Source organism: Diaporthe amygdali (assembly GCF_026229845.1).
Source record: "Diaporthe amygdali strain CAA958 chromosome Unknown NODE_53_length_281289_cov_64_976018, whole genome shotgun sequence".
In the NCBI taxonomy this organism is placed as follows: Eukaryota; Fungi; Ascomycota; class Sordariomycetes; order Diaporthales; family Diaporthaceae; genus Diaporthe; species Diaporthe amygdali.
Window position 1 is genome coordinate 165,347 of NW_026517073.1, and position 24,799 is coordinate 190,145.

Sequence of the window (24,799 nt, forward strand, 5' to 3'; positions counted from 1 at the left end):
TCAGTCATCGATCAGATCCCTTGGCTCTTGTTTCATCATCCATGGCATTTCTATATAATACGCGGACCGCGAATTCATGGGCGTCTGAATCATTGATTATTCCCACGTAGTCTTTGAATACAATATTTGGCCAAACAGAACCCCATCCTCGTTCACGCGGACTCCAGCACTTTAGTCACCAAATATTCATCTTCCCTCAACAATGAGAATCTCATCGTTCGTCTTCACCACCATGCTCCTCTCTGAGAGTGTGGCTTTAAGCATCCCCTTTAGGCTCCCAAGCAGTCTCCAGTCGCGAGAACAAGTCGATACCAGAACAGCCGAGGGCTTGACGACGGTCCAAGCCCGCAACATACGGCCACGAGAGTGCGAAGAACCAGCCGAGCCTGAGGAGCCTAGTGAGGAAGACCGAAAGAATGGAGCAACAAGACCACCTCGACCTGCTCGGCCTAGCAATTGCTAATGAGCAATCCATGAAAAGGAAAACTTTAGTTGAAGTTTTGTGCTTGGTGTTAATGGCGAACGTTTTGGCTGCGGCAAAGGGAATTAGTACGGAGTAAACCACGACGAATACTTGAGCAAGTTGATTTCGGAGAGTTCCTCGAGACTTCTCATATAAATCTACATCCGCAAGGCAGATAGGATGAACATACCAACAATAATTCGCAAATACTCACGCAAAGAATGATCATTTATAGCCACTGGTGACCACGGATGAGTACACCTTCCGAATCAGATCTTGATGGGCCCTGCTCCTGATCTGGAGCCTTGCTTTGAAAGGTGCAACTCCCGTTGTACCCACCAACGGGGCACTTGTGTCGATGGGTTCCTCGTCAATCTGTATGCAGTCAAAGCAGTACACCAGACGTGACACGGCGATGAGCAAACTTTTGGCTGCAACGTTATAGGCGACACAAGCGCGACGACCTTAGCACGGATGTTTGTCAGCGCTGGATTCACACGTGCACGGCTCAGTTGAAAGCCTGGGGAGAAGGGTCGGCCTCACCTGCTCCGAATCCCAAATGGCCTTTCAAGAACTTGTCTATGTCCTCGTCCAGAAACCTCTCGGGCCAGAATCTCTCGGGCTGATCATACTCGACGGGATCATTGGCGATTCCCCAATTGTTATAAGTCACCACCGTGCCAGCCGGAATGTGATAGCCCTCAAACTCGTCGTCTTCAGTTATCGCGTGAGGAATTCCGGTCTCGGCAATGCTAGGCCTAACGGGTCTGTGAGAAGGCAAAGAGGAAAACATTCCAAGAGATTTGGGTTGTGACATACTTCCATCGCAATGACTCCTTCACTGCCGCCTTGATCAAAGGCAGGCTGTCCAAGTCACCAAAATTCGGTAGTCTCTCCGCACTGGGTCCACACACCGCGTCTAATTCCTTTCGTGCCCTTTCCACCCAATCTGGGAACAGGGCCGCGCCAGCAATCACTTGGTTCATGGTCATGCGCGTGGTGTCAGACCCAGCCTCCATCAAAGTCCCAAGAATGTAGAGAAGCTGATCACGGGTGAATTCAGCCTTGGCACCCGAATCGAGCAGTTCCGAGGCGAAGCAGGGCTTGTCGGTGCCCTCCCGCCGGCGCTGTTCGAGCTCGTTGAGTTGGGCGCTGTAAATTCTAAGGGACCATCAGCCTGAGTTCTGATGGGCGACGTGTAAGTGTCCACGGGACGAAGGCAACCTACCGGATGCATTCTTTGTACAAAGAGTCCGCTTTCCACCTCCAGGGCTGCCACACCTTGAGGAAGTTGATCTTCGTCAAAAAGGGAAAGGCGTCAACGAGAGTGGTACCAGGAGCCAGGTACTTGACAAAATCCTCACTCGTCTTCAGTAGCTCTGCTGTTCGCGGGTCGTTCAACTCAGACGGCTTGCCGAATAGAAAGCTCATAATGATTGAGTTGGCGAATCAGCTGTTCGCCACGTGCCACTTCTCGGGTTCTCTGGAGTAGTCCACCATGAGCAGTTTAGATCCAGCGTCCTGAAAGTACTCAAAGTTCTTCAGCTGACTTGAGTTGAGAATCTGGTGCATCATCTTGCGCTCGCGTCTCCACAAGTCACCGTATGGCATCAGCAACAAGCGGTTACCTCTTGAGACGAGGTCGTTGGCCATTGGGAATTGCATGCGGGATGAGTACTTCATTGAGCGCTTCTCGAGAAGCTCCAGGACTGTCCTTCTCGAGTTGAGGACAACCCAGTAGGTGCCCCCGACCTTGATGGTGAACCTTTGCCAATATCAGCACTTCTTCTCTTCAGAGGGAAAAGTGATCGTCACATTTCTCCATATCTCTCAGCCAGGCTTGCTAGGTAAGGGCCTTGCAGGCCCGGACGGTTGGGCAACTGGAATGAGTTTCCGACGAGTGGCAGACCCGGCACGATGGGAGGAAACCTATACTTCTTCTCATATTGATAGTCTCGAACAAGACGACGCAGAATCAGAAACAAAGTCACAGCTAGCAGTCCGGCAACCAGACGCAGCCACTTCCCTCCCGTTGATTGCAAGAGGCTTGAGGATGTAAGCATTTTATGGGCTGATATGATGAAGAAGTTGAATGGAACAATCACAGTCAGATCGACACCATGCCCTGTGCAGCACATGCCATCGTGTAATTGTATACAGGAAGACAAGGAGGGCGAGAACCTGGAATGGGCCGGCCCCACCGGGACATTGGCTTCATCTGCATTTCTACGTATAACGACAATGCCTACTTGTAGGCGGAAACTCGTAGATACATTAAGACAAGCCAGAACCTAGATACGTAGCTCCTGCGGTCCCCACCCTCCCCTCAGGTCCTCTGACTAGGTCGCGCGGGGACCCCAGCAAGATAGTCGCACGTATTTTGACGGGACCTTCGTGCTTGAAACTGGTAGAAAACAGGCCAGGGATCCAATGGTCAAATTCTGCGTCTTAGCTTTCGAAATCCGATATCTACAATGCAGCAGGTCGCATAGTGTTATGATAGGGCCTATCTATGGCGAAGTCGCAACAAAGACAAATCCCTTTGCACGCCTGATCCACTGACATCTCCCAAAAAGCTCTGTAACTAAACACACTACACACCTGCTGTGGAACTACTTTCGTTGGAAAAACCACCGGCCCTTCTGCAACTAAGTACACGCGTTACATGCGGAGAGTGGGCTGGTATTTCCGTAAGTCCGGTTTATACGTGCTGCCTCCCGCATAGTGATTTCCATGCATTACGGAAAGTGGGTGAGCTCCTGTATGCGGCACACCTGTTGGTTACGAACATAACTCAAGGCAGTGTTGGTATCAGTGTATATCATTGCTAACTACCATCAGCAGGACCTATTGATGTGTAAACTCAATCAACATGGCCACCAAGGCATCAGCAGCTCTAAGCCTAGAAGGTCGCGTGGCTCTCGTGAGCGGATCGAGCCAAGGCATCGGCGCAGCCATAGCCAGGGAGCTTTCATCACGCGGAGCAGTCCTCGTGCTGAACTACCCATACCCTTCAGAATTACCAAGTGCAGAGGCAGTCCGCAACTCATTACCCACGGAGGCCATCGCCGTCGAGGCCGACATGTCGACCGTCGACGGGCCGGCAGCACTCGTCAGGGCAGCCGTGTCCAAGTTCGGCCGCATCGACATCGTGGTCAACAACGCTGGCGTGAGCGACCAGATGAAGCTGGGGGACATCACCGCCGAGCGCTGGGCCGCCATCTTCAACCTCAACGCCCGTGGTCCCATGCTCCTGACGCAGGCCGCCCTCCCGCACCTGTCCCGGGGCCGCTCCCGGATCGTCAACATCGTGAGCCCCACGGCGCGCGACCCGCGGCCAGAGTGGACGCTCTACGGCGGCAGCAAGGGCGCGCTGGAATCGATGACCAGGTGCTGGGCTCGCGAGCTGCCGCGCGAGTACGGGTGCACTGTTAATGCTGTTGCACCGGGCCCTGTGGGTGGCCCTGCGATAGATAGGGCTCCTGAGGAACTTAAGCGGGCGCTGGCAGAATTCACAAAGACGACGCCCGTTGCTCCGCGGTTTACGCAGGCGGCTGAGGTGGCGTGGGCCGTTGCGATGCTGTGCGAGGAGGAGGCGAGTTGGATCAATGGTGATACTGTGAATGTGAGCGGAGGTTTACATATGTTGTGAGACGGGATTCCAGCAGAGAAACGCGGAAAGCCTCCGTCCTTTTGCGGAGTGGTATGATCTTTTTCTAGCGGGATCCCGCGATTATCAAGTATCATTTCCTGCTGTGGTCACATACTAAAGCAGATACACAAGTGCTCTATTGACACATTTTGAAACCACTGCTCATGATTTTATATACATGCAAGGCCTGAAAAAATGACTGGGTCAAAGCTTTTCATCCAGGTACAAGGTGAATCTTAAATAGCTTTACCGAAGCATTGAATTTCTACAAGAAGAAGCATTGCCATATCAAAGCCATCAAGCTCAGACCCGTCAAGGCCACAGCGAGTCATACATAAAAAGCCAATCCTCCCAGTAATTATCATACTTTCCAATAAGCCAGCTCCTCCCGTCACCCTCACTGCTGCCTATCCTCCATGGCCGCGTGTACAACCCGTCTGCCCGCAGGTGTCTTTTGAGCGCGACGTTCATGCTGAAGGAGCTGGGACTCACGCCCAGGAAGTAGCCGCACCGCAGCAGCACCACAAAGTCAACGAGTGCCTGCTGGTCCCAGCTGAGCGCATCGAGCTGCCGCAGAAGTTCGTCGCCGTCGTCGGCGAGGCGGAGCAGCTCGTGCTTGGTGACGACGCGCAGACCCTGCTGCGCCGCGGCCAGCGCCGCGAGCCTCGCGGCCTCAGTGGCGTTCCCCGTCGCGAGGTACGCATACTCCGGCAGCGGAGGGTCGAGGCCGGCTATCTTGGCGAGGTACGCCGCCGTCTGGTTCTCGAACGTCGGCCACGCGCCCAGTGCGTCGCTCTCGGTGCGGAGGTGGATGCCGACGAAGCCGCGGCCGGCCGCCAGCTTGTCCATCGCGTCGGCGGTCCTCCCGCCCAGGGCGAGTATGTCGTCCCGGAACCGCAGAAGGCCCCCGAACGACGCTGTGAACTCGGGCCCGTCCTGCATCACGGGCCAGTTCCACTGCACGCCCCAGTTCATCCGCACCAGCTTCGGGCTCGAGGCGCTGACGGGCCCCAGGCCCAGCTGCTCCTGTCGCTCCCTCAGGAAGACGTGGAAACGCTCCCCGAACAGCCCGCCGTGCCGGTTCAGGTCCCGCGCGTCGCAGCCGCCCCTGCGCCCGAAGTGGTTCGGCGTGATCTGCTCGGGCTTGACGCGGCCCGTGCTGAGCTCCTCGGCGTCCAGACCAGGGACGTCGCCGAGGCCGCCGCCGTAGATGGTGATCTGCGGGCAGGCTTCGCTGAGGCCGGCGCGGAAGTGCGCCTCGTCGAAGAAGTAGGCGAACGGCAGCTTCTTGCCGACGAACAGGTCAGCAAGCTTAGCCTCGCTGCGAGTCTGGATGGTCGGCAACGTGAGTCCGGTAGCACCGGACTCGATAGCATAGCGCAGACAGGTCAGGATGAAGTTTCGTATGTTGCCGATGCCGCCCGAGTTGTTGTCGCAGATGAAAACCAATCCTGGAGTCCACCTCTTGTTCTCGCTGCAGACGCGGGCCAGCGGCCAAGAGACAAAGGGAGCGTCTGGGGCGGAGAGGTCGGCGTCGACGCTGCTGCCACTTTGTTCATGGTGAGCATGTGAGCTGGGGCATGAGGTGATGGCGGCTGTCGCATGGGGGCGTTGGTCGAAGATGCAGAGTTGTGGGAGGCGGCACGTCCAGATGGTGACGAGGCTGATGGTGCAGACCAGCAGGAGGACCTTGCCTTGTCGTGAGAGTGACGTGAACATGGCTTGATCGAGTGTGAGGACGAAGAAGGACGTCCTCTCTGGCGATATAGTTATAGCATCAGCCACAGTCACGCCACCTAGTTTCTTCTGTGCTGTGGTTGAAGCCGCCCCTGAGTCAGCCCTTCATCTCTCATGTTCGGCTCGCTTTGGAATTGACGACAATGATCGATCTAGGGCATGATGAGCGTCACCATTGATTGCGATGGCAGACAGTAGATCATTCCAAGAGGAAAGCTGTCCCCCACACCTGCTGGCCGTATTTACGGTTCTTCAACTGCATTGCGGCACACCCCCTCTCGATTTACCCAGGTGTCCCCTCCCCTCCGAAATTGGGAACCAGAAAGACGGAGCATGCGCTCCGTCACATCTCGAACCCGCATAGATTTTGCCCTTTGTTCCACAGCATATACCGTACCATATAAAATCCGTTGACCACCAGTGTCCCACAAAAAACCTTTACATCCTGCATGGTGTAAAGCCAGACCGCATTCGAACCAGAACTTACGGCTCCCAACAACCATCGCCAACCCCTTACCAACCCTCCAAAAGAGGTTGTGAGGCACATCGGTCCATTTACTGTCACCAAAACAGCCACTTGGTCAAGTTCCATATACAACAGCCAATTCGTTACAAGTCTATGAGGTATCCGGTGCCGCGATTGACGCAGCAAAGTTCTAAATCAAAAACACCAACCCTTATCGTGACAGCCAGCCATCATCATATAAACATGCATTGCTCTATTCGATATCGAGCCCAGTCAAAATACATCACGAAGATCCGCTCTGTACCTGGAGATTATTACGTCGCCCCAATGGCCTTGTCCGACGCCAAGTCCTGCTTCACAGGATGGATCAATGAACCTCTCAGACACATGCGCCCCGTCTCCTTCTCCGATTCGGGGCCACCTCCGCCGCCGGATTCGCGGCCGAGCCATCGGTGCCACAGTGGTGGGCCAAACTCGGTGTTGTAGTAGTAACTCGCCGTCAGGAAGTTGGCCTCGCCCGTGCCAGGGGTAAAGGGGAAGTAGTACACGCTCGACTCGGGTGTCTCTGCTCGGTTGAAGACCGAGTCGAGCCTGTCCAGTGGCCAGCGGCGGTCGAAGTACACGGGGTGTGGAATGTACACGCCCTTGAGGCCATGGTGCAGCGTGATTGATCCAGGGAACATCTCGGGGAACATGGTGTGCTTGTTGCGAGACGCCTCCTCGTGCATGGCCTGCAGCAGACGGCGCGAGAAGCGGCCGATTGTGATGATGGACGTGCGGCGCGGTGGGACTGATTGGTTGTAGCCGGTGATATCGAAGCGCAGGCACCACGCGTTCTTCTCGGGGTCAAAGAGCGGGTTCAGCGTAATGAGGTCAGCCGGCTCGCCCACACCCCACTCGTAGTTGTCCTTCTCCATCGGGTGAGGAGGGAATGTCGATGTGTCCACAACACCGTCGTTGAAGATGGGGCCCCAGGGGCTGGGGAAGTTGCTGGCCTTGGTCTCCTTCTCGACGTGCTTGACGAAATCCTCCCAGCTTCCGTGCAGGCCGGGGATCCAGTACCTCTCGTTGCGCTCCCACAGGTACTTGCGCGGCTGCTTGTCGGACCACTTAGCAGCGGCGTCAAAGAACTCAAAGTAGTTGCCAGTGTAGCGCAGGTCGAGCTCCCAGTTCCAGAAAAACTCGTAGTCGGGGTGGTGCTGGGCGAACCATTGCAGCGCGAAATGCGGGATGCGGTAGACACTATACAGGGGCTTTCCGCTGTCGTTCTCAATGGTCATATCATCATTGAAGCCAGGGTAGTACTCGGTCATTGCTGGAACGGACCACGGGGTGGTGATGTCCCAGAACTCCTCGGGGATGTTCTCTTGGACCATCTTGCGCGCTGTTTCCGGGTTCGAGATATCGATCGAGTCATCGGTGACGTGCATCAGGATGTGAATATCGTACTGACCACCCGTCTTGAGGGACAACTCGTTGATGAGAGACCTGGTGGTGATGATGCGCATAGGCGACCAATCGATGCCAGTCCACGCGCGCAGGACGAGAGCATTACGAGCCAGAGGCTTCTTGCCAGCAATCTTCTCGGCCTGGGACCACAGCCTCGACAGCGCACCATCTGGCTTGTTCACAGCGTCTTTGTCCAAGCCAAAGCGCTCCCGGTTCTTCTCGAGACACCTCTTTTGCACCTGGTCCCACTTGATGTTGGTGTAGTTGACCTTGGGAATCATCTGCTCCAGCGCCTGCTCCCCAGACGGAACAGACTCGATCCCGAAGCCCCCTTCGGCCTTGGAATAAGAGTAACCATATGGGCCGAGCCTGCCAAAACGCTCGAAGCATTGATTGTGTGCCAGACCTAGCTCTTCATAACCGCCAAAGTATGGAGCAGGCATGTTTGCGGGTATGCCGGGATAGAAAAAGGTATCGGGAGCTGGCACGGTACCCTCGTTGTCGAGGAAGCAGGTCTCGATGCCTTCGAGGTGGGCGTAAGGGTTCGAAACTGCGGGCTGCAGGGGGATCTTGTCGGCGACCTTGACGTCTGGAGACGCCTGGAGCTGTTCAGGAACCCATTTCTTGTAGTCTACGAGGGTGCGGACACCATGGAAGAAGGCTTGGAGACTAAAGGCGGGTTATCAGAGGTTAGAAATTTGACAGGCAGGCCTTTGCCTCGGCCACGTAGACAGGGAGAGAGAGGTGCTCACGGCTGGTAGTCGTTCCAGTGGTATGGTATTTGTTGGAAGGGAGTCTGGTGTTCGACCTTGTCGCCGCCCGGGGGTGCGGGTACGGTAGGGTCGTTAGGCCGTTGGTCCTGCTGGGGTGCAGGCGGAGGTCTTGCCCACTCGTCATGGGTTTGTGATGTTGGGATGGCCCATAGTCGCCTGCTGTAAAGGAAAAGACAGACTGTGAGGACAATGCATGTTGTGAGTAGCTGCTTGAAGGAGGGCGGATGCATATTACTGCACGCCTTGACGAGGAAGGACGGCAGAGGCCGGGAGGGATGGGAGGGAAAGGACGAGTGGCGCGGAGTGTCGAGTTCGTCGTGCGCACTGGATGATGATGATGCTGCTGCTATTCTGGAGGAGTGGCGTCGGTGGTGGGTGTGGGTGTTTTTGTTGTCGTCGTATGGCAGATGGTCGCCTTCTCTCATGGCAAAGGAGCGGCCTGGGGGTAGGTGTGCAGTGTGCAGTATGCAGTATGCAGTAGCGGTCTCCTATCCGAGTCTCCAGTGCTTCTTTTCCTTCTAGACTCCACGTGTCCAGGTCCACCGTTCCAGCCACGGCAGATGGCCCCACTGTATTGTTCTTGGTTGATCTCGCTTGACGGACGAGCTTATCGGATCGAGAAGAAGGGAGCCACCAGGAGTGGAGGCAAGGGAGAGATGTTGGTCGAATTGGCCTTTGTTCGTTGATTGACGGGTGAGTGACGACGAGATCCGAGTCCGAGCACTTATGCTAGACGAGTTTCTGGCTGGATGGAGGACGAGGTCGGGACAGGTTGAGAGAAGAAGGCGGAGGAGCAGGCGAGACGACGAGCTGCCAACAAAGAACCCAAAAAAAGTAGAAAAGCAGGACCCCAGAGAAGTAAGTGGACGAAAATTGGGACTGGGCAGGGCCACTTTTGTTGAAACGAACGGATGCAGGTGAGGCCCAGCAAGAGAAGGAAACGATCGCCGTCTGTATCAGTTGTCTTCCTTTTTGGCTGTTTGTGTGCTGGTGCGTCGGTTGTTGAATTGGGTGATTGAGAGGTTAGAGGCTCGCACGAACACCTGTAGTCTGCTGTGGTACCGTATCTTGATCCCTCAAATCCTGGAAGTAAAAAAAGATAGCTGCAGCACCGTCTTGGGGCAAGCGGCCTCTGGCCAACGACTCTGGCCACTCAGGAGGGCCCAAGTGCATCCCCCAAAGTGCCCCCCTGGAACCCCCCGGGCTAGTTCCTTCCCGTCTGCGCGTCTGCCGTCCTCCCGGAGAGGGCAGGTGGGCAGGTGGAAGGTGGTAGGGACACCGAGACGGGGAAAGTGCCCCTGACAGGGATCAGCCAGCGACCATTTTGGCTGCTTCATTTTCCAAATGCGTACAGCAACTACGTGATTATCATGCACATGTGTATTGATTGTTACAGGGCCTCGAGTCTCCAAATGTACACAAATACACAATCACACACACACACACACACACACACACACACACACACACACACACACACACACACACACACACATTCATACACATACTGACATCAGTATCGGCACATTCATCTCCACGCCAGACCACACCACAGACGGACCATAGAACTGCCGTCGCTCATGGACCACAATTCTCTGGCATTTCAAGATCCAAGTCGTAACATCCGAAACTACTCCCAAGACTCGACACAATTGCCACTGCATATCCAGATGACATGTGACCCCATGATGTACCGTACTCTGACTCCAAAAATGTCTACGTGATGAATCTGTGGTACACCTCACTGTGTGCACATCAAATCCACATGTCACGGCTGCCATGAGCCGCCACAACCAGTTTCGAATCAAGTAACAGCACACTAGGACAGTGCTGTGTCAACCGAGTAAATTACCCAGTCAATTGGTAGACACTATCTATCACCAACCAGCGAAGGCTGCGACATACATAGGATGCCTCCACCAACATATGATTTTGTCTTGAAGGTACCAGGTTGCTATCAACTCCGTGACTACTTTGATAGTTTCACTTGTGACCCCGCCCCTCGCTTTTATTGGGGAGCCGGGGGTGGGGGGACAACAACGAGAATTCGTGATGGAATAGTTCGGGAACGTTAAGAAAGAGTGCCCAATTTCGTTCTCCAATCTGGGAGTCTTGTTAGAGAAAGAGATTGGGCACCCCTTTAGCCCTACATCTGAATGGTTCATGCTTCCAATCACAGCCTCAGGAACGATCAGAAGGTATGCCGCGGAACTTGAGAATGGCCTGTGATAGTACAGGATCTTCTAATAACATAAATAACAGAAATCTGAGGTGGGCCTAAGTCTGGTATAGAGATTATATAGACAGAGCTACCTTTTTATTCTACGTTTTGAATGAAAGAAAAGTGTATATTTTCATAGTGATCGAATCTATGTGATAGGTGTGTCTGCGTGTGCGCCAGGCTTCCCTGCAACATGTTGACTCCTGCGACCGCATGCTGGATACAACAGAGCGCTTGGTGACTCTACCTAGTCACATTCGACACTCAAGGCCTTCTTCGTCAACAATATGTGTGGATCCCACCGAGACCAACGTATCTCGGTGCCTTGAGACTGAAGAAGTGGACTGTGTTGTCGAAATGCATTCTTACTAGATGCATCCCCATAGGCCAAACACCAAGTGGCGGGAGTATGCAAACCTGAGTGTCGCTCACAACATATTGTCCGTTATTCACCTGTAACTTGCCTAAGGGCCTCACTGGCATAGTCCACGCTTATCTGCGGGATCGACAATAAAAGTTTCCCCATTGACAACTCCATGCCGGTAGCGCTCAGTCAGACTGATTAAGAGCCTGGCCATATGCCCCTTTACAACCAGAACTTTCGACTTTGGATAACAAATTATTAATTAACCGCAGAGGACGTGCTACAACTTATTGGTTGTGTGTACAAAGAAATCGATAGAATCAAATCTTATATCATTTTCGTGGCTGCAAATTCGATAACCAGATAAATTACTGATTCTAGTACGAAGCCAAGCTCGGATTCGACATCGGTCTGACTGGCGCGGCACTTGTAAACTACTGCACATAAGCGACATATTTATGCAGCGTCAGACGTTTTTGCGGAGGTTAGGGTGCATCCGCATGCCACCAGCTAACTGCGATAGTGTATATGTCCGTTGCGACTCCACTATCATCAATGGATACTGGTCTGTATGGCGCACATCGCGTAAGGATGAGACGATACTTTCCGGTTGAGATAATCGATCTAGACAATCTCGGGAAGGATCCACAGTATTCTGATGTGAGATCCAATTTGGCTATAGCGGGAGAGGAATATCCAGTTGTTTTGCACCGACTGGTAGGAAACGTGCTGGATACTGAATATGAGTCGCGGGCTACTGCGAACTCGTGAGAGATTGGCGCACCTCCATGGACAGGCGATGGCTGGATCTGCGGCACGAAAAACCTTCGGCAATTGCGAGTGTCAAGTTGATCCGGAGGCATCTTTCTCTCATAAAGACCAAGTCCTGGCCTAGAAGCTCAGTCGGTGCGTTGCTATCGTCTTTCATCTCTTCATCTTTGCTTCTGTAGTACTTCTGCGGTCTTGCGCTTGTTCTTGATTTCATCAATTTTTCCTAGGCGCCGCAGAGAATGGCCTATACCACCGTTCTCCCACCCAGCCGATCGGAGGCTAAGCCTCCTCGCCAGAATGTGTCGTCTCTTGACTCCATCGATTCCGATGAGGCATACAGGTTGAGATCTGAAGCTCTAGCAACAGATGTCTCCAAACTTGAAGATGGTTACTTTCTGAGCCCGAGGATTTTGGGATCGTTCGTTGGCACCGGTATAGTCGTCGTTGCAACATACTTCCAGTTTCAGGCTCTCGCTGCTGTCCTCATGTCCGCCGTTTACCCAGACATAGGTCCCAGCACCAATGTAGCTCTTGTCAGCACGGTATGGACTGCAGCGCAGCCTATCGCACTCCTGCTGTTTGGTCGACTGAGTGATCGGTTCGGACGCCGCAACTTTGCACTCGGGTCATGTGTACTTGCCATCATTGGTGGCATCGTGGCTGCAACGGCCCAGTCCATTGAGACCTTGATCGGTGCCGAAGTCATCATGGGTATCGCCTCCGGAGTGCCTGCAGCCTATCCTCTGCTGGCTGGTGAGCTGGTGAGCAACAGGTACAAGTACCTGGGTACCGCTCTTGTCGTCGTTCCCAACGTCATCGCGACCGGTTTCGGTGCGTACATCGGGTTGGCGCTCGTTCAAGTAGCCAACTGGAGGTGGATCTTTGTAGTCTACATTATCATCATGGGTAAGCAGGCTCAAACACGAAAGGCGCGCACCACTTCATGACTGACAACCGCAGTTCCTGGCGCCGCTCTGTGGTTCTTCTTCTACCACCCACCTTCGTACACTCAGCTTCACGGCAAGAAGTCCAGCAAAGTCGCGGAACTGAAGAAGGTCGACTGGATTGGAGTGTTTCTGCTCATCGCGGGTCTCGCCCTGTTCCTGGTTGGGATCTCGTGGGGTGGTCCAGCTCAGCCATGGTCATCTCCCAAGATCTTGGGTCTGCTGATATCTGGCGCAGTAGCCGTCATCTCCTTCATCCTCCACGAGACTCTTCACACACCTCAGCAACCCATCGTACCCATGCGATTTTTCCGAGACATGCGCGGCTTCACCTGCTTGGAGATTATTTCAGGGACATACGGTGTCATCAACATTGCACTCTTTGTCATGTGGCCACAGCAGGTTACCTACATCTTTGGCTCGACTGTGAGCTCGTGGCAAGAGTCTGCATGGCTCTCGACCACAGCTGCTTTCGGTCTTTGGGGAGGTATTATCGTTCTCGGCCCGCTCATGTCATGGATTGGACACATCAGGTACCAGATTTTGGTTTCTTCGCTCTGGATGACGGCTTTCCTCGGCGCAATGGCTAGCATCACTGTCGAGCGCAAGTCCATGGCGATTGCCTTCTCCTTCCTCGCTGGCTGGACTATCGGCTGGGGTGAAGTCATTGCAGCAATCATTGTCCAGTACGTCGTCGCGGATGAGGATCTTGGTGTTGCGTTCTGTAAGTGGTGGTCTATTCAAGAACGAAGAGCAGTTGCTGACAAATCTCAGCCGTCATTTCTGCATCCCGAACCATATTCGGCTCCATTTTCACTGCTGCTTTTATTGCAGTCTACACAAACAAGGTTCCTGGCTACCTCGCCTCCATCGTTCCCGGGCGCGTTCTTGCAGCTGGTCTGCCCGAGTCCCAGCTCGAGAACCTCATGACGGCCGCTGCTGCCGCCAACCAGACTGCGCTTGCTGCCATCGAAGGCATGACACCGCAGCTCCTCCGCATTACCAACATCGCTGTCAGTGACGCATACTCGAAGTCTTATTCTTACGTATACTACTTCGCCGTCGCGATTGGAGTGCTTGCCATCGCGGCATCCGTGTGTATGCGTGACTTCGACAAGTACCTAACCGGTCACGTGTCCAGACAGCTCTATCATAAGAGGGATGCCAACACCGATCCCTTGGAGACCGCAAAGGGTGCGAATGTGCTTGCCAGGGAGAATGAAAAGGCTGTGGTTTAGCGCTAGTGAAGGCGACTCGCTAATTTTTGTTCTGCATCTCGTGTAGAATGTATCTGTGGAAGAGAGTGACGAGCTCAATCTTTGCTCATCCATGAGTCCTGTTGAGGTGGCATCTACTAGTTGGGTATGTTGTTATAGGATCTATATTTCGGACATCACTACAGCCGCTGGAACGCATGCCGCCAAGTGGCGCCGTCATTCCTGACGGCTCCTGAGTCCTGCGAACTGCACGCAAATTACAAAGTTAATATTCCCTCCAGCTCAATAATAATATCAGACATGGTTCTACTTTGCATGCTAAACCACACACATCCTTTCTTCACTATACCTGCAGGCGAAGACCTTTTGCTCCAAATTACCACGGTCCTTGATTTATTGCCTACGCGATTGCAACCCAAGAAATCTGATTATTGCACTGCTAACGCAGCCAGGATACACATCCGACGGTGGCGGCACGAATGGCAGGCATAGTATTGCGGGGTCTACCTAGGGCTTACTGGCTTTTGAGGGCAACCCACTTTTCTCAATGTTCACATCACTTTTTTCAATTCAAAAAGATTGGTTGCTTCGTAATCACTACTCTGTCTGTCACGCAGATGTAATGCCATTCCATCTGCCATAGTGTTGCGCCAAGCGTCACGATATAGGATAACATGAAGTGGACTATTCTCGGGCTGTTAGTCCACTTTGTGGCCGCCCAGGGGACTGGCAACCCAGCGGTACGTAAGATTGTAAGCGACGCACCGTGTGCATGATTGAGGCTGATAATTATCCTTATTAGTGTGACGCTCTGATCACAGCTGGATTAGGGTCACGTATACTGACTGCTATCGATTCAGCCTACAAGGAACGTGTTGAGTCTTACTGGTCTGCCAGTGCCCGGTTGAATCCGTGGTGTTTTGTCCAACCACAGACTGTAGGCGAGGTCTCGCTTGCCTTGACAACGCTCGCAGCTGCTGGCCAAGGTGCTGGTGATTGGCACATTGCCATCCGCGGCGGGGGACACAGTTTTCCCCCGGGCGTCAACAACATTGAAAATGGCGTTACTATCGACATGGGCTTATTCAATCAGACCACTTACAATGCCGGCAGCGGCCTTGCCTCGGTCGGGCCCGGCGGTCACTGGACAGGAGCGTACACTGAGCTCGCAAGGAGCAATGTAACAGTTGTAGGCGGTCGGGAAGGTCAGGTCGGCATTGGTGGCTTTCTTCTCGGTGGCGGCGTATGTCTTTCTTTCTTACTCCCCCCCCCCTCCCTCTCCGCTTATTTGTTACGGAAGGAGGAACGATGAACGAGCTAACAGACGCACTATAGAATTCTTATTACACATTCCGTCAGGGTTTTGGGTGTGACAACGTCGTCAACTTTGAGGTTGTATTGGCCGACGGCAGTCTCGTTAACGCCAATTCCACCTCTCATCACGATCTGTATAGAGCGCTGAAAGGAGGCAGCAGCAACTTTGGCATTGTCACGCGTTTCGACCTAAACACATTGCCTAATACTCCATTGTGGGGCGGTATACGGACGTACGATTATAACTTATATGCCGACGTCGCTCTGGAAAGCATTGCTGATTTCGCTAACGCCGATGAATCCCAAGGCGACAACGCCCTCATTGTGCTGATTGTGACCAGTGGTGACACTACTATTTCCCTCCTCACTAATCAAATCAACACACAAGGCGTGACAGACGCACCCAGCTTCGCAAAGCTGTCTTCACTGCCTGCTTTGACAGACTCTATGCAAATAGCGACCGTGGGTGAGCTGACGGGGTCTGGAGGAACACCTGCTGGATTACGGTTCGTAAAAACTGACTAGGATTCTGGGACTAAAACTAATCATATGCCTCCAGGAATGTGTGGTTCACGTCCACATTTGGTGCTGATACCGACCTGCTCAGAACTGTCAAGGGACTCTACGAAGATTTCCTTGCGGACTTGTGGACCTTACTGCCCGCCGACACCTTCGAAACCCAAATAGTCTTTCAACCTATTCCTTCATACTTAGCACAAGCCGGCGAGAGGAAAGGCGGCAATGTTCTCGGCCTCGATTCTTCGTTGAAGAAGAACGCCGTCCTCTTCCTGCTCACCTTGAAAACGAAAACAGCGGCGGACGAGGCAGTCATACACGCACGAGGTGGTGTATTCTTTGCCAAGGTCGGCGAGGCCGTGAAGGCTTCGGGAAACAGTCTCCCTTTTGTCTATCTTAACTACGCCAACCCCAGTCAAGACCCATTAGGTAGTTACGGTGCCGAAAACATCGAGCTCATCCGGGAAGTCTCTGCAAAATATGACCCGCAGGGCTTCTTTCAGCGACGAGTACCAGGAGGGTTTAAGATCTCTCGTGTAGCTTGAGATATTGATTAATGGTGCTAATCATATACACCAGGGACAAATTTTTAATCTCCTTTGACCTTGTGGAACAAACTAGGTATAGAATTGCTATTACACTTCAGCTCTAGGAAACAGAAACTTACGGTGCTACCAACTTTGAAAATGTGACGAAGCTCAAGCTCGGTTGGGAAGTGCTCCCACAGTTACCGCCACCTGGGCACCCACGCCGAGGCGTATATTCCAGCTTTGCACGGCTTGTCGCCTGGCATTATGTGCCACATCATCTTTGATGCATACTGGGGTTACCATCCAGTAGTAAACAAAGGAACATCGACAACAGGATAGACTTATTACTGAGAAGCCAGTTGTACTTGCTCTCCTCTTTCGATCCATTTATCATGTTCGATGCAAGCATCGTTGCGACTGCTTAAGGGGTTCAGGCCTACGATTGGCCCTCTCAAACCGGTCCTCGTGCGTATATCGAGTGCACTGGCAAGTGCATCGCCCTACTTTCAACTCAAAATTCCAATGCAGGAACAATTATTCTATTGAAATCACAACAGTGCGCTCGGTGGCAAAGTTGTGTCTTCCCAGCCTTGATAATCTGGATCTCGGATGGTCTCCCTCCTGACCGTTGTCGTCACCATTATTCCTCCATGCTCGACCTCTTCCACCTCGCCAGAGGGTGCCAAAGCTTTCGGAAGCACTTCGACCATGCTCGTCGTACCAATCTGTCTTCTCACCATTTCCTGTTGATTTCTCTCTCCTACTGGAAACGCCTGGACTTTCTCAATCCATGAGACCCGCTCCCCAGGTGTTGGCCCTAAGCCTCCATGCAGTAGCACAGGCTGCCCTGGATGCGGCTCTGATGGCGTCAGGAATTCGTGAGATACAGTCCCATCGCTGCGTATCTGGCTCCTATTTGACGTGCTGCTGCTTTGTCTCGAATGGCTCGATTGTTTATCTTTCTTGCGGCTTGTCTTTCGCAACAATTTGCATAGATTCAGGAAGGACGGTAAGGTCGAGTATAGCACCAGCGCATCGGCCTCCGCCACTGACCAAAGAAGTGGCACAGGGTAATCATCTGTAGTAGACTATTAATGGTTTGGGAGAACAACAAGGGAGCTGTGGATGAATTACTTGTAATGTCGTGACTGATATGAACAACGACCGCTGCGCGGCCAACAGTTGTCACTAAGACCCTGTGCACTTTGAGTCAGTGTTGCTCCAAATTGCGTATCTGTGATTCAGTCTCTCATAGACTGACTTACAAGGAAACGCCCAACAGACTGAGCAACGGGCCAATCTTTTCAACCAGCGGCAGAGATCGTCTTTCCCAGAGCGCAAGGATGGGCTGGAAGAACAAGACAACGTCGAAGATGAGGTTCAACGTGAACCCAGTAAACCACATCGGCCTCTGCTCGAAGCAGACCCCATTAAGCCTCACAATGACCTCGTCCTCGCGAGGCTGACATGAAAATAGGGACACAAGGGTCTCTTCAGCGCCCTGCACGATGAGCAGTGCAATCAACATTCTTTTGAGAAGCAGTCTTGTTTGGCTCTTGTTTCGGTCGAGGACTCGGAGGTAGTGATCCAATATAGCCGCCTTCGCCAGAATTAAGCACATGCTGTAGCTTATTCCCGCTCCTATCGCAATCTGTTTTTGCAGTTAGACGCCATAACGTGACTGTCGCAGCAAAAGCTTTTGCTTGCCTTGACGAAGACGGATAGACGCTCCGGATCAACCTCACTCAAGTGCCTCCCAAGTCCAAAGGCGGTCACTTTGTCGCGTCGTTAATTATCTGGCGGCGATTATTCCATTGGGGGCGGGACCGTCGTTTGCACTTACTGAGACATACGCTCACGTTGAGCACGAGGGCAAAAAACTGAAAGGTCAACTGATGTTCTCGACATCACGGTAGAAGGTCTGCGTACGAAGCTTAGGAGTATGAGACCTAATTGACAGAAGTTGTCAGTTTCTGTTCACATGATAGGGACATCTCGTTCGCATCCCGGTCGTGTCTCGTCAAATTTCTGAGTACACCATGGCATGGCATACAATGCTACTATTCCCTCCAGTGGAGTCTCTATAGGCGCACCTGAAGATTTCCACAAAGTGGGGCACTGATAAAGAAAAGGTCCGATGAAGTGCCCATTGACAGGTGGGGCTGGTGTAGAGAACTCTGTATTGTTTGCTTACCGTCTTCCAGCTCAAACGCTCTCGTGACTGCCGCTTTCACCCCGATCCGCGCGACGAGGACCAGGCTCGTCAAAGTGAGGAGACATATTGGCGTGATAAAGGCCACCGATATCATTTTGTCCTCAGACATCCTCCATCTGCGCCGTCTAGTGGACGTACATCGCGATACGTGCCACGGCTTTCGTCAGGCTGGAATTGTTCGACGGAGGTAGAGGAATATACCGAAGGTGGGGACGCTGCACGTCGTCCAAAGAGCAGCGTCTGAGGCACCGCTGTTCTCTTTTGAATGTCAGCAGCCCAGGCGCGGCCATTGAGTCAAAAGAGTTGCAGTCTGGCAGCGCTAGAACGAACTTTCTTTTGGGCAGCTGCATTGGCCACAATGAGTACATGGACTTTTATGATTTCCAGCGTAATTCCCATCCCCAATCAGCGCACAGAGCCGCGTAAATAGAGTTTGCGCGACTCAGACACCTCATGTTTGCGCTAGGAACAGGCCGGTTTCAGCTAAAGTCTACCAGTCTGTTCGGTCTATTCTGTGCCCACCGACCCAGCTGTAATCAACTTCAGAAGATGTTGGCCGTTGTATTTATAATGTTAAGGACACCGGCCAAGGCTTTGTCGGAACCTGCCGAGCACTGAGTAGTGACAGTTCCAATGCATTATGTACTTCTTAGTGGAGAATCGCTAATTCTGCAGCGGCGATCAATCATACGTTCGACAATGCTGGTGAGTTGCAGCGTGTGTTGACGGTGCGTGCCCTACTGCATACGAGCAGTGAGGAACAAATGTCTTCCTCCCGTAGTCGTGATCCAGGAGAGCCCGAGGAAGACAGATCTACACTGCATCTGCTCCACTTTCTGACCATTGCCGGCATCCAACCCCTGATACGACAGGTTCACGCCTATCACTTACTCAGCGTTGTCATTTAATTCACACTCAGATGAAGTCGGACCCGGGCAATGCTCTGTCAAATGGCTCTGGTCGATTCTCATCGGCTAGATAATGCCGAACCATTGCTGGCATCTATAAACATGGCATCTCGCCTCCCAACACACGCACATGCACCTAGTGGCCACAAAGCTTGTCGGGCCTGCTCACAGGGACCCCTCAGGCTCTCTGCCACCTCACCAGGGAACCTCGGACCCATCATAGCTGTAGAACTTCCCATTGTCGCCCTGCTTTGCCCCGTGCAAAACCTTCAACACGCCGGCAATGCTCTCTGCCGGCTCCAGCACCGCACCGTCCCCGCCCATCCGAGTCTTCACCCACCCGGGGTCTACCGCGAGCACCACCACCCCAGGTAGTCCCGCCTCCTTCAGGTCCGAGGCCTGGTGTACCGTGAGCATATTCACACCTGCCTTGGAGATGCTGTAGGGCAGACATTTGCGGGGCGTTATCCCCTGAGACTTGGTCAAGCTGCCCAGGCCGGACGTCATGTTTAGAATCCGCACGTCTGGGCCCAGCGTTCCGCTGTTTAGGAGCAATTGTGTTGTCGTCGCGAGCCCGATGACATTGGCTTGTAGATTTGTGTGGAGCGCGTCTACACTCATGGACAAGCAGGTCTGTTCCGGGTGGGCATTGACACCTGCGACGTGCAGGAGAAAATCGATCTTACGGCCGGCTAGGACCGAGGTCACTTCCGACGTAAAAGATGCGATGGACTCAGGATCGCTGGTGTCGCAGACTAGAATGTGTGTTGAGGGAGAAACTACAGACTTGAGATCGCTCAGGTCTGTGGAGGCATTGCGGACGGTGGCAATGATGGCGTTGGATTTGTTCGCGGCGAGTTGCCGGACAAATTCGAGGCCTAGGCCTCGATTGGTGCCGGTGATGCAGTATACTTTGTCGCTCATCGTGATTTCCAGTGCCTGGTTGGGCTATCAAGTGAATGGCCAGCAGTATCCATGCGTTTCTGTCGTGTTTGTGTGAGATTGCTGTCGATGATCTATTCTGGCAAGAACATGAGACGACACGGTCTTTCTCGCGTGCTCGCGTGCGACAAGAAATGTCAATGTCCTTATAAGGCTATATTGATGATTCATAGCAAGCCTGCTATAGTGCAGTGTCGGATTGGTAAGTCAAAGTGATGTCAGATCTGCAGAGCTACCCGGTCTATTTCACCGGCAACACGGGCCGAGTGTATCCCCAAAGACCAAACCGCTCGCAACCATCTCTCTGCCTGTGTCCCTGTGTTGCCGTGTGACTGCTTCGGCGATCTTTTGTGATCGCAAAGCTTACTAATTACAAATATTGCACCGCTGTTCAACGGCAAGCTCCAGTCAGCCAATTTCGGCTGTCGATGCCAGTGTGGCCGGCGAGCGTGGACGATTTGCTCGCAGAAGGTACTTAAGTAGCGCAGCTGCAGTGTCAACACATTGAGGGCGGCTGTTCAGGTTTCCCTGAGTTTTATTCCAAGTTACAACCGAAATCATTTTGTCTCGCTTGTTTTCTTTTTAAGTTGAAACTCCCAGGGCTTCACAGCACCTCTCAATGCTGGCCGTCTGCTGTTCCTCATACAGCTTCATCTCATCGATCATCCCCTCTTCACCCAGAATCTCCCTCAGCTGCCGTTTCGATTCGGAGAGAGCGTGTTCAGGTGACTTCTGCACCTTGACTGCTGAATCGTGGTGCAGGTTACTCTGGAAGATTCCGGCTGCTGACAATGGCAAGAAATCCTCGTACTGTATCGGCTGCCACACAACCAGTCCCTTCTCGACGGCCTCTTGCAGTGTTTTGGCACCGCTAGACTTTCCTTGCTCCTTTCCTTTCTCGGTGAGGCCGTACTCGACCCAGATGAGCCCTTTGCTCCTCAAAGCTTCCCAGTCGTCGGGCAGTGACTTGTCGAACAAGTCTCTGAAAGCAAGCTCTTTGCCTTCCACCAGCAGCTTTGCTCGCATCGCCTCGGACATGGCTTCGTCATACTGTTTCCTCCCCTTAGAGGTCAGCGCAGCCCCTCGTTGCTCAATCTCTCCGAAGCGTGCACTATGGCTGCCTCTCGTTCCCTTGTCTGCTGCCTCGTCAAACACGATACCCTCGTCAACTGCCAGAAAGCTCGTCTGCCTCAGCAGAACGTTGCAGTTGCGCTCCGGAGGTCCTTCAACCCGATCCTTTGGCTGCAGACCGACATTTGGCATACCCTTCTGGACGGCGTCGATATTCATTGTCGCAGGAGTGAGGTGGTTCAGATGTGGGTTACGAAAAGCCATGATATCGATGAGTAAATCTCCATTCATGTCGGCCTTGAGTGTGTCGTAATCTTTCTTTGTCAGAGACACTTGATTTCTCCAAGCGAGTGTCTCACAGCCCCCTTGAATGAATTCATTTGCTTCCGAGGCAGTCAATCCCCCTTTTGAGTGAGCAAGGTCTGCAAGATCGATCGTCCTCTGGCTAAAGACTGAAGAACGCTTGCTGAGGAGTGATCTGGCGAGCGGCTGTAGCGACTCAGTAAGCAGTTCCGGCCGCAAGACCGAAACGAACAACCGGAAGGGCGCTACTGAAAGACCTTCTTGCGTTATTGGTCTGAAGGCTGTGGCATGAATCGGTAACCCGGCTGCTGAGAGGTCGTAATGACCAACAGAGACCATACCCATCACTTTGAAGAATTTTGAGGCTACTCTCAGCTCAGAAAGCGAGGCAAGACGCACGGCGCCATGCCGAGGAAAGTCTGTCAGGGCAATTTTCGTGTCGGAGCTGCTGTTGACCTTGTCCACCAATGTCTGTAGAGTTGCGTACTGTGGTACTTCTTGGCGGTACATCCGCGACAGCGCTTTCGCAAAGTCCAGCCGCAGCTGTGTAGTTGTCATTAACGATGACATGATCGTGATGACCAATTCTACCGGAACGAGTGATGTGAATTATCTGTGTTCGGGCTTTTAGGCCCAATGATCGCGCCTCAGGCTCCCGGTTAGTTGTCTTCAGACCAGAATGCAGCTGATACGGGCGTGGATGCCTTCACAGGTGATTTAAGATGAATATCTTGTCTTGTCGCACCTTGTGATCTGGTGACACATCAAGCAGTGCAGAGGAAGTGATTTACCTAATCAAGAGCCGCGCAACGGAAGCAAAGAATATGCGAGAAAGTATCATCCATTAGAATATGAGAAACGAGTCTTTCCTTTAGACGGTTTTCTTCCGGTGCCGCTCTACTGACAGATGAAGGGCGCTGGTCCTGCCAGCACTTACACCGAATTGGAAAAGAGACGAGGACCCTGCATCCGAAAACAACTTCCGCTCTCCCGATCCGCTTCCGAGCATTGTAGCGGCTCCCCGCACATATCTCCGACGCTGACCGGTAGAGCCGTATGATGTTCGACAGCTCAGATCACTGATGACATGCTTGGGCCGCTTTCTGGCAGGTTGAGTGCTGGCATGCCGCAAATACATAGCGGTGTTGCTTGCCTCGCTGCAACATGCCTGCAATCAAGTGGAAACAGGATCATGTGTCGTGACTTCAATATGCCGGTTGTAGCCGCCAATGGATAAGCTACGCTTACGGAACCGAGACTCTCCAGCTGTATCCAGGAACTCTGCCATGCATGCATGGTTCTTATCGATCCAAATTCTAGCAACACATGGTCGAATCACTGCAAATCATCTTGATAAAGAGGCCGGTTTCGCAGCCTATTCACTCAACACTGTCAAAAAGCCGCCAACGGTATCGGCAGGGAAGCCGTGATTCAAGTCCCCTCATGGGTCAACTTGTCAACCCCAAATTAGCCTTATTTCAAAGCTGGTCATTTAGGGCTTTAAACTATGTACACTTGAGCCACCTGCTTTCGCAAGTTGGAAATATTCACATGGAATCCTCCGTCCCCAAGACCTTCATACCGTAGCTCAGCCACAACACGTCCGGTGTGTTTTAGATATAAGCAGCGTCTACCCAGTCGGTGTAGTCGCTGCCTAGGATATCACCAATTTCCAGCGCCGCAGTCAACTTCGTCTCGAAGTCACGGTCACCAGATGCACCATTGCCAGTGTTGTCAAATTCTCCATAGACCACGCCATCAGTACGAGGATCATCGTCATTCCAAGCCTTCCACCCGGCACTGTTGATAAGGTCTGGGAGCTCCGTACGTTGGAAAGCCACACGTGCGTTCTCTCCCCATGGACGACCAAGATATACCTCAGCGGCGGACACGTCAGCACCAGATGCCTTCGTCACCGTGGAGTCCGTGATCACGTAATAGCTGGCCGAAGACTCGCTTGTACGGCCGCTCGCCGTGATGCATCCGGCCCCTGCAACTCCCAAGGTCGAGTTCGTGATCCAAAGTGAGCCCTCACGGCCGAAGATAAAGTCGGTGGCGCCCTCGATGTAGCTGTTTGCGAATATTTGGGTCCCCTCCCAGGTGAGAAGAGTGTCCTGGTAACTGTAAAGACCGACGCCGTAGTAACCTTGTTGCTCCTTGTTATACGCCATTACTGCCACGGCCTGGGATCCCTTGCCATATGTGTTCTTGATGTCGATGTTGTAGATGGAAACATTGGCACCTTGGTTATCAAGGGTGGCAGTAGCCTCATTGTTGGAAGCACCGAGGGCCTGGCTCATCTTGTATTCGAGGCTGACAACATTGTTGGTGTAGGACGAAGTATCGGTGGTTTCTCCGTAGATAGCCAGATTTTTTGTAGACGAGGGGATTTTCACCTAATACTACTGTGAGTCTACTACAAGTAATTCTGGCCAAACTTGTGGGAGCCACTGACCTGCTCGGTGTAGGTATCTTTGTAAATGAAGATACTACCAGTCGATGTAGCATCCACGGCATCTTGGATCTTCAAGAGGTCAGCAATCTACGTGTCTGGATGTTTGAAATAGAGAACACTTGCCGTACTATAGTCGCAACTCTTGGAGCACACGGTGACTGCTCCTTCAGGCGGGGAAGATCGTGCTGCGGCAGAGACCGACGCGACCAGCGCGCTTCCGAGAAGAACGGACTTCATCCTGATCAGAAAGGGCTGGGTTGAAACTCAGCGTCGGTCACGATCTACCTCAAGGAGATCTGTCCAAGCGATGTAAATCACAGCAAGGGACGCTCGCCCTGATCAACGCGGCCCGAAGAGCTTATATTCATACTGGGTGGATACTTGGACCTATCCTTGCCGCAAAAGGGGGTGATCGCTGCAGTTACAGCACAGCGCCTGGACACTTCCACAGCCATTCGGAATGTTTTGAGACGCACTCGGTGAAATCT

General features: G+C 52.9%; 10 protein-coding genes across 10 annotated transcripts; 3 read left to right on the forward strand and 7 right to left on the reverse strand.

The window, feature by feature from the left end:
• Positions 1-971: 971 nt before the first annotated feature.
• Positions 972-2,526, reverse strand: J7T55_014966 (Cytochrome P450-like protein 60; the record flags this gene model as incomplete). Its single annotated transcript, XM_053135286.1, has 5 exons — positions 972-1,221; positions 1,283-1,615; positions 1,692-1,889; positions 1,935-2,228; positions 2,486-2,526. The coding sequence occupies 5 exons, from the start codon at positions 2,524-2,526 to the stop codon at positions 972-974; spliced, it is 1,116 nt and encodes a 371-aa protein (XP_052987053.1).
• Positions 2,527-3,335: 809 nt separating this feature from the next.
• On the forward strand, positions 3,336-4,115 carry J7T55_014967 (Versicolorin reductase-like protein 3; the record flags this gene model as incomplete). The annotated part of the gene is made up of 1 exon (XM_053135287.1): positions 3,336-4,115. One exon carries the CDS (start codon positions 3,336-3,338, stop codon positions 4,113-4,115), a length of 780 nt encoding a protein of 259 aa, XP_052987054.1.
• Positions 4,116-4,427: 312 nt separating this feature from the next.
• On the reverse strand, positions 4,428-5,834 carry J7T55_014968 (lternative oxidase; the record flags this gene model as incomplete). Its single annotated transcript, XM_053135288.1, has 1 exon — positions 4,428-5,834. The coding sequence occupies one exon, from the start codon at positions 5,832-5,834 to the stop codon at positions 4,428-4,430; it is 1,407 nt and encodes a 468-aa protein (XP_052987055.1).
• A 798-nt stretch (positions 5,835-6,632) lies between these two features.
• Positions 6,633-8,965, reverse strand: J7T55_014969 (uncharacterized protein; the record flags this gene model as incomplete). Its single annotated transcript, XM_053135289.1, has 2 exons — positions 6,633-8,436; positions 8,520-8,965. 2 exons carry the CDS (start codon positions 8,963-8,965, stop codon positions 6,633-6,635), a joined length of 2,250 nt encoding a protein of 749 aa, XP_052987056.1.
• A 3,170-nt stretch (positions 8,966-12,135) lies between these two features.
• Positions 12,136-14,078, forward strand: J7T55_014970 (fungal trichothecene efflux pump; the record flags this gene model as incomplete). The annotated part of the gene is made up of 3 exons (XM_053135291.1): positions 12,136-12,802; positions 12,857-13,564; positions 13,615-14,078. 3 exons carry the CDS (start codon positions 12,136-12,138, stop codon positions 14,076-14,078), a joined length of 1,839 nt encoding a protein of 612 aa, XP_052987057.1.
• Positions 14,079-14,731: 653 nt separating this feature from the next.
• On the forward strand, positions 14,732-16,432 carry J7T55_014971 (FAD binding domain-containing protein; the record flags this gene model as incomplete). The annotated part of the gene is made up of 4 exons (XM_053135292.1): positions 14,732-14,801; positions 14,918-15,300; positions 15,393-15,877; positions 15,931-16,432. The coding sequence occupies 4 exons, from the start codon at positions 14,732-14,734 to the stop codon at positions 16,430-16,432; spliced, it is 1,440 nt and encodes a 479-aa protein (XP_052987058.1).
• A 533-nt stretch (positions 16,433-16,965) lies between these two features.
• J7T55_014972 (uncharacterized protein) lies at positions 16,966-18,741 on the reverse strand (the record flags this gene model as incomplete). Its single annotated transcript, XM_053135293.1, has 5 exons — positions 16,966-17,495; positions 17,552-17,613; positions 17,683-18,068; positions 18,271-18,297; positions 18,511-18,741. The coding sequence occupies 5 exons, from the start codon at positions 18,739-18,741 to the stop codon at positions 16,966-16,968; spliced, it is 1,236 nt and encodes a 411-aa protein (XP_052987059.1).
• Positions 18,742-19,735: 994 nt separating this feature from the next.
• On the reverse strand, positions 19,736-20,464 carry J7T55_014973 (uncharacterized protein; the record flags this gene model as incomplete). The annotated part of the gene is made up of 1 exon (XM_053135294.1): positions 19,736-20,464. The coding sequence occupies one exon, from the start codon at positions 20,462-20,464 to the stop codon at positions 19,736-19,738; it is 729 nt and encodes a 242-aa protein (XP_052987060.1).
• A 600-nt stretch (positions 20,465-21,064) lies between these two features.
• Positions 21,065-22,994, reverse strand: J7T55_014974 (uncharacterized protein; the record flags this gene model as incomplete). Its single annotated transcript, XM_053135295.1, has 2 exons — positions 21,065-22,399; positions 22,794-22,994. 2 exons carry the CDS (start codon positions 22,992-22,994, stop codon positions 21,065-21,067), a joined length of 1,536 nt encoding a protein of 511 aa, XP_052987061.1.
• Positions 22,995-23,469: 475 nt separating this feature from the next.
• Positions 23,470-24,548, reverse strand: J7T55_014975 (uncharacterized protein; the record flags this gene model as incomplete). The annotated part of the gene is made up of 3 exons (XM_053135296.1): positions 23,470-24,252; positions 24,312-24,380; positions 24,465-24,548. The coding sequence occupies 3 exons, from the start codon at positions 24,546-24,548 to the stop codon at positions 23,470-23,472; spliced, it is 936 nt and encodes a 311-aa protein (XP_052987062.1).
• Between the last annotated feature and the right edge of the window lie 251 nt (positions 24,549-24,799).